General features: G+C 32.2%; 1 protein-coding gene and 1 long non-coding RNA gene across 33 annotated transcripts; one reads left to right on the forward strand and one right to left on the reverse strand.

Annotated features, from left to right (window-relative positions):
• The first annotated feature begins 6646 nt into the window (after positions 1-6646).
• LOC140177943 (uncharacterized) lies at positions 6647-9662 on the forward strand. The gene is made up of 3 exons (XR_011869645.1): positions 6647-8321; positions 8440-8550; positions 9094-9662. It is a non-coding gene; the product is annotated as an uncharacterized lncRNA (long non-coding RNA).
• Positions 9663-9737: 75 nt separating this feature from the next.
• Positions 9738-14325, reverse strand: LOC112733719 (glutathione S-transferase T1-like). 32 transcript variants are annotated; one of them, XM_072211813.1, is made up of 11 exons: positions 14142-14325; positions 14027-14050; positions 13472-13936; positions 12468-12567; positions 12161-12372; positions 11785-11838; positions 11458-11537; positions 11087-11295; positions 10591-10828; positions 10289-10427; positions 9738-10046 (listed from the first exon to the last, which is right to left on the reverse strand). In XM_072211813.1, the coding sequence occupies exons 7-9, from the start codon at positions 11492-11494 to the stop codon at positions 10673-10675; spliced, it is 402 nt and encodes a 133-aa protein (XP_072067914.1). In that variant the 5' UTR covers positions 11495-11537; positions 11785-11838; positions 12161-12372; positions 12468-12567; positions 13472-13936; positions 14027-14050; positions 14142-14325; the 3' UTR covers positions 9738-10046; positions 10289-10427; positions 10591-10672. The 32 variants fall into 32 exon arrangements, with proteins under 32 accessions (XP_072067914.1, XP_072067912.1, XP_072067913.1 ...); XM_072211811.1 differs by having other exon boundaries at positions 10282-10427; XM_072211812.1 differs by having other exon boundaries at positions 10227-10427.
• Between the last annotated feature and the right edge of the window lie 304 nt (positions 14326-14629).

The raw sequence follows: 14629 nt of genomic DNA on the forward strand, positions 1-14629 counted from the left end.
CGATGTAAAAAAATACTAAAGTAACATTCTTAGTTAATACTTAAAAAAAATGTAACATATTTGATTAAATATATATATATATATATATATATATATATATATATATATTATATAATTTATATTGTTTTATTTTTATTTAAAAATATATTTTATCTATTTTTATATGTTATTTTTATTTTAGTAAGTAAATATTAATTTTATTATAAAATTAATTAATAAGATCTATTTAAATATCTAAATTAAAATGATAGGATAATATAAAAAAAATTACTTAAGTTGAGGTCTATTTTAGTAATTTTTTATCTAAAAGTGATTTTGAATGGTATAAGCCAAACAACATTTATTTTACTATAATCAATTTTGATACAAAAACTACTAAAGATAAATCACTTTAACACAAACTTACTTTTTATCAAAATCAAGTTTGCAAAATCAATTTTATGCAAACTCCTGTTTACTAACTGTAATCCAAACACACACTAAGTACTAACTAGTAAGATCTTACTGCTGCGAATATTTCCTCCTTTTTTCAAGGAAAAAAAATTAACGATCAAATCAAAGAGCAGAATGTTATCAATTTTAGTTTGTTATAAACATCAAATAAAAATAATAAAATCTTATTCCATTCATTCCGCTTTCTATTTCCTTTTCCATTTTCTACTTTATATTGTATGGGCAAAGAATAAAGATTTATTTTGGGTTTCAAGAGATTTAGTTTACGATAAAACTAATTTTTTTAGAAAAAGTACCATCGCAACTCGCTATAAAGATTAATTTTATTTGGCAAACATCATAATAATGGAAATATATATCTTTTTATTCTTTAAACGTAAGTCTACATAAATAAATTTTTTTACCATTTTCTCCAAAAATGTCGAAAAATTTGCATGAAAAATTCAACTAAAATGTGTTATAAGAATATATAGTAAAAGTATAATAATATTTTTCTAAAATTTATGATATTCTAAATGTATTGAAATACAAAAATTTATTTTTACAAAAAAAAAATAGGCAAACATTTTTGTTTATAATATTTTAAAAATATATTCTTAAAACACATATTAACCGTACACTAAATTAAAAGTAGAGGTATTTGTCATTTAATCATTATAATTAAATTGGTCTTTTAATTTTCACATGATAATTAAATTAGTTTCTTAATTTTTAAATTGAACAAACTGGTTTTTGGTTTTAAACCATCAATCAAATTAGTCTAAATGCTAGTCAACTAACACTACAAAAAAATATTGAGTACCGTTGAAATTATCGTAAGAAAGACAAATAAAATTCGACGATAAGTTAATTACCAACGAATTTATAATCAGAAGTAATCCGATGGTATAAATCTCGCCAGTAATTAGTTACTGTTGAATTTTTTCGTCTGACGATAATCACCATTAAATTCTGTGGCGAATTACCTGCCTAAAAAATTTTTTGGTTACCGATAGATTTTTCTAACGGTAACGTTAGCGCCACAATATACAGTTTCCCGCACTATTACCATCGGATTATGCCATCGATAAATCTGACAATAATGTCAATTTTTTTTAAAATATTGTGACGCAATTTATTTTAATTTTTTTAATTTAATTTTTATTTAAATTTATTTTTCACACAATTAGTGGTCAAATTATAAATAATAGAAATTAATTATGTAATATTATTAAATATTAAATGTTTAAATAAATTAAAAGTCAAATAAATCAAATACAATGAAACGGTAAAACAAAGCCCTAAACCCTAAAGATCTTGTAGTTGTCGTCGTCAATCCCGTGGTCCTACTGAGGCAGCGAATAAGGCGTTGATGTCTGTGTGCCACTAGCAGTGCCGCTGCCACTGGCGCGCATCTGAGCTTGGTACACTGCCATCTGCTGCTCCATCCGCTGAAGCCGTTCCACCAGCTCCCTCCACTCTAGCCTGAGCTCGTCCGTGTCCATCACACGTGTGAGGATTTTCTGATAGCTCTCTTGAGTCTCGTTCAGCTCCTGAGGCTGTTCGTGAAGGTTCCGGGTGAGTTCCTACACCTGCAGCCACAAATTAATGCCTTCCTTGGGATCGACGGTTCGATTGGTGGGCAGAGACAAACGTGGAGGAGCAGAGGCTGCTGGTGAAGAACGATTCCAACCCGTATATGCGGTTCTTGTACGACGCTGAGGCGGTCTCGCGCCAAACCGCATTGGGACCGATGACTGAAACATCAGAGTCACTGGCATCTTTCCCACTTTGCTGAGATTGTTGAGTTGTGGCCTCCAGTCTCTGCGTGTAGGACTTTTGTGTAACACATGTTATTATGATTAGGACAACAGCTGTACAGTTAATTGAAAATTTTATATCACAAGATCAGATGTTTACTTACATAATGATCAACAAATCTCTCTTTGTTCTCCTTCAAAGTGTGGGTGTACTTGAATATTTTCGCCAAGGTCGCATCGCGATCCAACGACTTTGACTACACGTGTTGCATTGAAATAGCCTGTTAGGATGCCTACTAAGTTTATAACAAAATTAGAAAAGCTACATATAAGCATGGCCTTAGTCTTTGTGAAGGTCACTGAGCCGCCGGTATACTTGGACGACCTGGCCGATACCCTATTAGCTCTGTTTGTGAGACGCTGATGCATGAATCCCTCATTGGCCTCCCAGTGAACGTACAGAGTCTTCTTGATTCACTACAGAAAAATGCTGAATACCTCAAATTTACCGGCAGATTTACCAAAAAATTTTGCCGGTAACATGTTTACCGTTGGAATAAATCCAACAATATAAACCTCGCTAGTAATTATTTACCGGTGAATTTTTTCGTCTGCCGTTAATTACCGTCGAATTTTTCTCCTGGTAAATCTAATGGTAATATATGATTAATTAATAATTAGATTAAAATTCACCGGTAAATCCGACAGTAAACTTAAATTTTAAATCTTTTAAAAAAATTGTTAATCCTCATGTATTAAAAAATAAAAAAATTATAAAAAATTACCATCTTCATTATCAGGAGCGAGAGGAGGGGTCCTTGAAGAAGGTTCACTTGATGCTATTTTTGTTAAAAAGAATGTATAACAACAAAAATTCAACAATTAAATTTAATGCAATAGCAAAATTTTAACATTGCAATTAAGAAAAAAAATTCAAAATATCAAAAATTTAACAATTGAGCTCAAGGTCACAACAATTTAGTTCAAAAAAAATTCAACAATAACAAAAATTCAATCGTTTAGACCATATATACAAGTTTCTTGGTTGTTGTGGATTACCTAATTAAACAAATTTTCATATATACAAGCTTCTTGGTCACTGTTCTCGTTTGGTGAGAGTCACCAAAATGTATAACAGTTGTCAGCAAGTCAATATATACTTTTATTTAGCAGGGAATCAATCACATTCAAAGATTAAGGATTTAAGCCTTGCTTTGGCAAAACAATTTAAAAAAAAAAAATCAACAACATCAATAACAAACATATTAAAATCAAAACAATCAAAATAAATAATCAAGCATCATCATTAGACCACTAACAATTTCAATCACATAAGCCAACCCTATTGATCATAGGACACCTAATTGGATAATCACATTCATATCAAACTTTATTTCTCATGTCCCTAAGTTATTGTATAACAAAATAGAAGTTCACATCACTTTTTATGCTTTCCATATAGCAGAGCAAAATTTAATCAGTCTAAAACAGAATATACAAGAATAAAATTCAACTAAATTAATTTAGTTCAATTTGGCAAAGAAGATTCAATAATCATTTTAAATTTTAATAATCTAGCGCTCAGCAGAATCATCATTCTTACATTCATAAATCAAAGAACAAAATAAAGAAGAAAACAATATAACACAAGTGTACAACATATTCACTGAACAATATTAAAGTACTTGATAGAGAAAATAAAGGGAGGAGGGGATTGAAGTCAAAATTAGAGGGAGAAAGAGGAGGTCTTATTTGAACTGGAGACAAATGGGAGGTCTCACAGAGTCGTAATCTCATCTAGTCATGTTGTCCAGCCACCACATCCAGTTCGACAACATCTACAAAAGGCAACTCTCACAGGTCACAACAACATTCTGAACAAAAATAAAAAACAAACTAAAAATCAAAACAAAAATCAAGAACAGAAAAAAATTAAGAACAAATCAGAATAAAAATCATAAAGAAAATAATAAATTAAGAAATCACAAATTTTAAAATTAAAATAAAATAATGAACCCAGAATAAATCCTAAAATCAAAATCAGAATAAACAAAAAAAAGAACAAAATAAAAACAAATCCTAAAATTTAATAAAAATAGAACAAAAACAAAATAAAACAGAAACATAGACATACACCATAAATTAGGATTTAGGGTTAGAGTTTGAAAAGGGGTTAGGAATTTTTTAATTAAAATGAAGTAAAAACAGGTATGGAATAGAAAGAGTGATGAAGGCAACCTACCTGGAGGAGGGAGAAGAGACACAGGTCAACGATTATGGGAGCAATGATAGCGGCAACAGTGGCGGGAGGATGAAAACGATGGCGACAGAGCAACCAACGCGTCACAAGCAGCACCTAACTGAGTTCACACAGTCCTTGGACGCAGTTGGCGGTGGCCGATGCTGTTGGAGGGGCTGCTAGAGGTGTTTTGGGAGAGAGAGAGAGAGAGAGAGAGAGAGAGAGAGAGAGAGAGAGAGAGAGAGAGAGAGAGAGAGAGAGAGAGAGAGAGAGAGAGAGAGAGAGAGAGAGAGAGAGAGAGAGAGAGAGAGAGAGAGAGAGAGAGAGAGAGAGAGAGAGAGAGAGAGAGAGAGAGAGAGAGAGAGAGAGCAAGATTACTGTCGAATTTACTGGCGGAAAATCTGACAGTAACGCTTTGAAAGTGACCAAAACGCAGCGTTACACTAATCAGGGATTATCGGCAGATAAATTCTGTGGTAAATCCCATGGTAATCTTGGAGCCAATTTTTATTGTTTTCCCTTTAATTATTACTGGCGAATTTATTGTCAGAAAATCAAATTCGATGGTAACCTTTTATCCAATGAACTTATTGCCAAATCCGCCAGTAAATCCATCGATAAACCCACTGCTAACGTCCGACGCGAAATCCGACAGTATTCAGCATTTTTCTTGTAGTGATTTCTAGGTGGAGCTAGGAAGTGAGGTGGTCGCGCTTCTCACGTACATCCTCCAGTATCTGTTGTAGCCGCCTACCTATACAATGGTTGTATATCTTCCTGATGATGAGATCGTGCTCCTTGTCCCATATAAAGTTCAGTTGCAAAAAGAAATTTTAAAATTAGTGAATCAAAATATATCGTATTAAATAAAATAGAAGATATAAACTAGCTAAGAAGGTTTGATTATTTTAAGTTCCTACCGCCCACTTCTGAAACCATCGCTCTCTGGTCTTAAAGGGGATCTTCATGTAGCTCGGCCATGGATGGTCGTACATCAGCTTGATGACATTGGTCATCTCCTGAGTACATACATTGTTATTTGGCGCAAACCTATCAACACTTCATAAACAAACCAATATGGCAATATAAATTAAAACTTTAGAAGCAAATAACCATAATATATAGAAAATTTTTTAGAAAATTTTGGCAGAGTTTAATCTATAACTAGAATGCGCCACAAACACTATCCATCAACAATTATCTTTAAACAGCACCAATTGTTAACAATCAATGAACAACAGTCAATAATCAAGAAGCAAAATCCATAAATCCACTAAATCCACTAAACTAGAATCAATAATCAAGAATCAATAAACAGGATATATCAAAGAATTTCAGCATTTCAAACCTACAACCCTAAATCCACTAAAACTATAATCAACTATCAAGAATCACTAATCACGATATATCAAACGCTTCAGCAGTTCAAACCTACAACCATAAATCCACTAAAACCAGAATCAATAATCAGACACTTTCAGCATATAGAAGACTTAAAGTAGTACTTACGCCATTCTGCCATCAAGCCAAATCATTAACCGTACGATGGGAGGTGGTGAAGGCGCATCAGTTGGGTCACTTCCGTGAGAGGATTCTGGGGCCGCAGTGTTTGTCCCTGAAAGCGGCATCACCGAGACATTGGGCTGCTGAGCAGATGGAGGTAGCAGCATTTTTTCGATGATAAATCCGACCCAAAAGGTCACACCAATTTATTTTTTCGTCCAATTATTGCCGAAAAATTTAATGTCGGAAACATAAATCCACCGGTGATTACTTAACCTTACGAATTCGACACCATTACCACTGGTAAATCTATCGCTACTCTACGACGCTAAATCTGATGGTACTCAACGTTTTTCTTGTAGTGTAGTCAACATAGTTAGTAAAAATTGGATTTAGAAATTTAAATGACACATGACGGGAGATGTTATTAGACAAATTGACATGGCACGAAAAATGTTTTTTAATCAATTTAGTTGCTTCTTTGATGAACTTTTTCGATTATATGATAAAAATTGAGGAACCAATTCAATTGTTATGTTTATTCTTCGATAACCAATTTAAAGAATATTTTGTTCTATTAAATTTAAATAATATGTCAGGATATTATTCCTATTTGACCTAATAGCTTGGTTATTATCCCCTTCCAGAAGGATTTGAACTGACAACTATAAACAAGTCCATCACGTACTTGGACAAACAAATCTAATCTAATCTAAGAAGGAATGGACAAAGCTATCCAGCTGGGTATCAGTCCAAGTGCCCCAACCCATAATTCGGTCCAACTTGGAGAACAATTAAGTAGTTTTTCACAACTAGAATCTCATGCATGAAGGAAGAACAACTCCCCACCAAACAGAACCGTCCATAAAAAAAAGGAAAATTTTTCATAATCTATAGAATCATCTTCTCTATTGAACATTCAGTCATATCAGCTACTCTATAAATATCAGTACAATTAAGGTAATTAATCTTTCAACTTTTACACACTCTACAAAAATATATGTTTATTTTGGAATTAATATCTCTTGAAAATATTTTCAACTGTCATCTTAGGAGCGTACGAAGTAGTTTAGGTGTTTGGACCGCAAATCTAAGCCCATTTTCCTCATCTTTGTTTCAGATAAACATATCTCGAAACAAGTATCTTATAATTAAAAAAATAGCCTTTTTATTAGAACATAAATTGGTTATATGATTATTATATGTTAATTCATATTTTTTGTTAAAGGTTCATTTTTTTGATATTACAATTCTAAAGTTATTATATATTTTAATGATAAATTCTTTAGTATATATTTGTAAGTCACCAAACATCCCTTGTAACAAGGTCCTTAAATTTTACACTTCTACAAATTTCGAACATGTTATTTTATAATTTTAACAATTATTTTGTTTGCAATTTTACTTTAACAATAAATATTTTAAGAAATATTTCTATTTCTACATGAAAAGTCAAGAAGTACCAAATTTAATCTGACCCAATGTTCAACTATCCAAATTTCGAACAGGTTTTAAACCATATCTCTTATTTTGGACCTGCGTCTGATTTTGAGGGCAAGCTGGATGCTCTCTTATTATTTTGCATTCATTGCATGTAGAGGGAATAACCACCCACTATGAAAAAACCGCTCATATCATGAGAGATTCACAATATGCAGATAGTATCTTTTCTTTTGAAATAGTCAATAATATTAAGTTATTCTATAAATACCTATTTACTTTTAATAAAATTTTAATCCAACTTAATGTAAAACCAATTCACACATCTGTTAATTTAGGTGTAACAACCCAATTTTTAGTATATTATGATCGTACTAAAAACAAGGTGTTACTAATTTGTTCCCCTAAAACTTTAACTCCTTATTAATATAATATATGAGCATATTTCACCGTTAGAAACGTGAACGCATTCTCGGGGTGCATATATATATTTTTTAAAATCGCATTGCAAGCGATAATAGTCATACACGATAAGTTATTAATCATAACAAAAGACAAAAATAAGCTTATTTCAAAATATAAACACACAAATTGCATACAAGCAATAAGAAAGGATAACTGTAGTAATAGTCTTATAAACGTAAATAGTTTTAGTCCAAACTTAGACATTTTTAGTGTATATATATAGTACAGGCTCCTATTTACATATGACACTTTGAGTTTTGACCCATGTAAAAAATCTCTAGTCTAAAACTCAAGCTAGATAAGTCCTACCCCTAAAAAAGTTCTAACAAGAAGAGGAAAAAACACTCTAAGCTTAATAGCTTCATATACCATCGGACGTCCTTTAAACGTACATGTACTTTAAGACTAGGGTATAGCAAAAAGAGTGGCACCATCTCTTCAGCAGGCGTCGCCATCAACTCCGCCTGGAGAAACAGTAAAACGTAATATTTTCAACCCTACATTATACGATCTTACTAACTTTTCTTCTGTAATTGATTTAGTCTTACTTTCCTTTTTACGCTATTCCTTACAGTTTTTTCTTTCATCTTCAACTTTAAGGTCAATCTCATAACAATCAACCAGTAACAATAAACAATCACAGACAAGCTACACAATCACAATACAAATAAGTCATGGAGCACAACAACAAGAACTCAAGCACAATACAAGGTCATAGAGAATATGCTGTAAAAAATTATGATGCATGTTTACCATATGTAAGCCATGAGCTCACATGTCAGTTTACATCCCACAACCTGACATTACTTAGGATGTAAGATCCCGAATTTTTGAAAATTTAATAATAAGTTATTTAAGATTTATTATATTTATTTAAGATTATATTTTTAGAGATTTTTATATATAAACCAGAGAATTTCTTATTTATAATTTAGAGCTTTATTAATTGAAAATAATAAGAATTTTATGTTCTTTAATTTGAATATTTAGATTTCGAATTTTATTTATGATTTTAAAAAAAAATAATTTAATTATCTCTAATTCTTGAATTAGAGTATTTATTTAAAAATAAATTGTAAATTGATGAGTAAGCATATTTTCTTCAAAGATAATTTTATTGGATTAAAATTTGGCTTTCAATTACTATATTATCCCTAATTTTATTGACTATTACAAAATTACTCTTATACCTAATTCTACCCTAACCCTAACTAAACATAACACACCCACTTCCTCCTTTTTTTTCATCAGCAGCTGCCACCTCCTTTTTCCCTTTCCCCCTCATGCAACACACAACACACACAGCAAAGAGAGGAGAGAGCTCAAGAAGGAAGAAGAGAAGAGAGGAGGGAGACCATGCCGGGATGGGAGCTTGCCACAACTAGAAAATAGATTAATACAGACAGATTTAGTCTTTATTACAGACAGATTTTTGGTTAACGACGAATTTTGTCCCTCTGTAAAAGCCCCGTCGAAAATTATTTACCGATGGATTTTTTTTTCCGTCGGAAAATTACCGACGGATTTTTACCATTTATCGACGGATTTTCCCTCTGTAAATTCTTCATCCATTTCCCGAAGGCGACGAACTTTTCGACAGATTTTCTATCTGTAATTACAGACGAATTTTCCGACGGATTTTCCGTCTGTAATTACAGACGAATTTTCAGACGAATTTTTCGTCTATAATTACAGACGGATTTTCAGACGGATTTTTCGTCTGTAATTACAGATGAATTTTCAGACAGATTTTTCGTCTGTAATTTGAACTTTGGAAAATCATCTCACATTCTGATTACAGACAGAAAATTCGTCTATAAATCCATCAGTAAGGTAAAATAGAATTTTTTTATTTTTCTAATTACAAAATAAACTTTTTAATACAAAATAAATATAAATTTAATACAAATTTTATCTAATTTTATTAGAATATTTATAATATTTCAAAAAATAAACAAATTCATCGTATTATCAAACTAAAAGAAAAGTAATATAAATAAACAAGTCAATATAATTCAAAACATAAACAAAGTATAATCCCCAAGCAACACAAGGAAATACATGAGCACAGACTGAACATTAGTTGTTCAATTATTCTAAGATCCATTCAACGTTTTCTCTTTCTCCTGGTGGCTTGTTTTGCTAAGACCTCTGGGTTTCTTTTGCGTGCCACAATAATTTTTGGAGGAGTGGAGGAGTGATAACCACTGCAGAAAGCATAGAAAATTTTGTTTAACAGTACTTTTGAGGATTATATAGCATTATATTTAAATAGCATTATATTTCTGAATAAAGTTGCAGGTTATACTTATCAAGAAGATTAAATAGCATTATATTTCTGCAATAAATTAAAAAAGTTTGTTTAACAGTACTTTCTATGCACTGACATTAAGTACTTATAACTCTGAGCAATAAAACTGAAGTGAAGACAGCAACCAATACATGCTACCATTATGTGGCACCATTGATTTGCATGCTTGATCATCTCCGGTGCAACCATTTGCAATTGAGTCATTATGTCTTTGCTCGGCACTCTTAGCCAAACGGTATAGACTATCCCTTAGGCACAATTTGGTTCTAATATCCAACTGCAGCCAAGAAAAATTTTGTTACCGAAGTAAATTATAATCAATGAAACTGATGAACTTGCAGCAATCATTATAAATAGATAACAATTTTAGCATTAAAGCTTTACATCTTGGAACCTTACCAAAGAATGAAAAAGGAAAAGAAAGACTATCATGCACATGCCTTAAAACACTGATGGCAGTGCCAAACTTCAAAGAGTCACTAGACCTTGAAGATAATGCCACCCATGAAAAGGACAGACCTACTAGGGAGGAGAGACTATTTCTTCCTGATTTGCATATAGAACAAAGCCCACAATATGCCACAAATTTATTACTTTGACATTTCTTGTATTCTCAATCCACTGAAGAATTTTCTTGTAAGGAGATAATATTCGACTGTGATCCCTCTCATCCAAAACCTGTGATAATTCAGAGTTCAATTAGAGAATTAGATATCTTATAGATTCATGCTAAAAGATATCACACATATTACCAACCACCATTGTGGTTCAACCAAAGATTTCAAGATGATGAGTCAATTGATAGCATTGTTTACAATAAGAAATTTTAAGCTCACAAATTAGGACTTAGGAATATAGCTACCATACTCACAAGAGCTATTTATCGGGTAATGTAGCATTAATGACAATAACAATGATCAAGTCATATCTAGTTACCTCAAGTTGCATAAGTTCACAAACCATGCTGAGATCAGCCACCGATGGTTGGGTGCTATCACACAGAAATCCTTCATTATCTCCATTGAACCAGAAATCCTCCAGTGCTTTCAAAGAAGATAAAAAAACTTTTTCTGCTTCAGTAGATGCTTTTGGATTCAGTTGACGGCCAAGGGCAGGTGCTAGTGTAGTATGTATTACATAATTCACTGCAAAGTCATACAACAAATGATGGATAATAACCACATTCATGGATTTTCTTCTAGTAATTAATCACTAAGTAGCATACAAGTCTATAGAAAAAAAATCAACTGCTCATGGCTAGTCACATTACTTAAAAGAGTTCAAGATGAAAATTAGAATGTATCTACCTGCTTCATTTCGTAAATTAGAATAATGCCAATCCATTACTGAGTTAATTTTGGCTCTTCTAGACAGCTCAGTTGGATACCTGATGAATGAAAATGGAAGATGTTATAATTTATTAAGTTATTTATTCTAATCTCTGTCACCCTAATCTATCCTTTCAATGAACATACAGAAATGAGAAAAATGAACCCAAAATCATGTTTTACTAATGGACAATGTAACGGTTCAATTCTAAAATATACGAGTTCCCAAGTAATGAGTACTCTATAAAGATTGGAACAATAGCAACTCATCGGGTCACAAGAAGCAGATGAGATGGTTCTACTAACCAGTGGTCAGCAATTCCAGTAAAAGCAGAAGCAAGATATACTAGGATTGCATAGCTGCCAAAAGAAAACAAGATTAATTCCACCACTTACATAAGCATTGTAAAGAAACACAAATTCACGTATTTATAAAGTGAATTACACAAATTAGACTAACAAAACCAAAAAGTGAACAGAATGGAGGATACTTAAATAAAATACATGTCATGTTTCAGATTTAAATTAGGATATCCCAACATGTTTCCTTCATTTTGATAGCCATGATGTACATAAATAACCTTGACAACCCAGTGATAACCAACAGGTGCAATGGAGCACCGTCATAAGCATTAAAATAAGAGAGGAGGGTTAAAAAGCATGGTTCCTTATCAAGAATTACCTCTCGGAGAGCTTCAAGTTTCCATGAACAATAGCCGGAACTTTCTACAGAGGGTTTACTTCTGCAAAGACATCAAACAACGCATGTAAGTAGCAGAGGGGACAGCACCAACTATTGCAACCAAATCGTAAGTTTCAATGAGTGGCCTTGAATCCTGAAGTTGATTGATGTTGTTAACCCAACATTGGACACTCTAAATTTGTAAGTCTTCCCTGCAAATAAATATAGTTGATTTAATTTTTATTTAGTTTCAAATAGTGAATATTAATGGAGATGGAGAGATGGTTAATTAATAATTAGTTATTACCTTCTTGACCGGTAAAGACAGCAGAATCTCTTTGCCCATTGATGAGAAGAGCATTAGGAGAATGAAGTTTCTTGCCAAAGTCCAATAGTCTCCTTAGTACCTGCAAATCAAAATTCTTTAGCCTATCTATGTTTTCATCATCAATAGTTCTTTGATTTCTATGTTACTCATTCAGGTTGTGTCCCAATCAAGTTGTCATCTTGTGTCACATAAGCCTGCATTTTAACCAAAATTTTACCTTCATAACATTTCTTACTTCTTAGCAACAATATCCATCCTTTTGGCTTCAAAATGATTTAATCGGTAATTTACATAGTCCTACTATTTGGATTGAATTTTCTAACATAGAAAAATTAAGAGGTAACAAATTATCTAAGGTTAATTCAATTTTGCTACACTATCTATTTCAACTATACATTATCACATTACATCACTAAAAAGCATATATATTTATGATTGGAACCTCTGTGTAATGATACTTAACTAATTAATAATTTATAACAACATGAAAATATAAAAGATAGTATAGACTCTTATTAAACTCTTATGAATCAGGAAGAAGAAAAAGGAGTATATACAATATATAATATGATCATTAGTATATACATTCTTACTGAAGCCTGTTATCTGAAAGCTTTTTCAACATTTTTTTAATACACTTTCTTTGCTTTCTTCATTTCAATTTGCTCTTCTCATATATTTATTTTCAGGAAAACTTATACTGGGGTGATGAAATATAATAACATATGTTTTTCTTTGCTTGCATTTATTGATCATATTTAATTCTATTTAGTTTACCTTTTGCCTTCTCTTTTCATTCGTCCTTTTATTTCTATTCTCGTTATGGTATAGTAAAAAATGAGACCACCAAACTTTGTTCAATAAGACGAAATTCAAGTAAGCAATAAAATGTTAACAAACAACAAACAATTAGAAGATAAATAAAGAACCAAACAGGAGAACATGAAGCTAAAGGGCAAAAAATTATCGACACTGATTCATACCTCCTCAACAGGATCTTCCTCTGGCAATTTCTCCATTGTATCTGAAACTGTTGGTCCCTTACTCTTAGGCCTAAGCATCCAATCCAATCACATTTCTTTTCTTGAAATTTTATTCTCACTTATAGAATCTGCTGCAATATTTGCAGCTTCACCTTTTACCTTGCTCTTTTTACTCCCGTGTTTTCTATTTGTCTTTTGATGCCTCCCCTTTTCGATCTTTGAAATCCTTACTAACATCTGAAGAAGATGATGAGCATTCCTCAGATGAATATCTCTTTTTTCCACTCCTTGATCTTGATCTGTTCCTAGAACTCAAAAGTTGTTCCAAGAACTCTTCCCTTTTCCCCTCAACACTATAGACAACACCATATTATATTGTCTTCCTTCATCGTTACTACCAGTTTTTAGGGCATTTGTTTTGATTGAAGCAGATCTGCATGAAAGCTCATGTTCCAATATTTTTATCTGAAACGAAATGCATCGAATCGAAATTAACAAAACAATTTGCATTTCTGAAATTAAGAGTGTAGTGATGAACTCATTGCGAATGCTTACTCTATCCCTTCCCAAATTAAGCTCCTGCAAAAATTAACATAACAGAATCATCAATCACCATTATCAAATCGCAAAACAAGAACAACGAAAGAAACAAAACGCTGAACGAACTAACCTCCAAGGGACGATGACGAAGGGAGCAGAGGAGCACAGTTTTATATTGCAAAATAAGAAGGAGAGAGGAAGAAGCTCGTGCGATGGAGAGAGTGTGGACGGAGAGAGGAAGAAGCTCTCACTTGTGTGGGGTGTGGGTGGAGCTCGAGAAGGTAGGGTTGAGTTAGGGTTACCTCAATATTTCCGAGGAAAATTTAAATTATAGAAGGATTTTCTGTCTATAATAATTTAATAAAACGCAACGTTTTGTCTATTTAATTACAGACGAATTTTCTGTCTGTAATCATTTCCCATGAAAAAAAATAATTTTACCGACAGAATTATCGACGGATTCTGTTTTTCGTCTGTAATTTATGCTAATTCATTTTTTTTTGTTTTTGACAAAAAATTCCTCTAAAATTCTATCTGTATTTTTGTGGGATAAAATCCGTCGAAAATATCCGTCTGTAATAACTAGTTTTCTAGTAGTGTGCCGTTGTCACACGCGTT

Source organism: Arachis hypogaea, chromosome 13, assembly GCF_003086295.3.
Source record: "Arachis hypogaea cultivar Tifrunner chromosome 13, arahy.Tifrunner.gnm2.J5K5, whole genome shotgun sequence".
In the NCBI taxonomy this organism is placed as follows: Eukaryota; Viridiplantae; Streptophyta; class Magnoliopsida; order Fabales; family Fabaceae; genus Arachis; species Arachis hypogaea.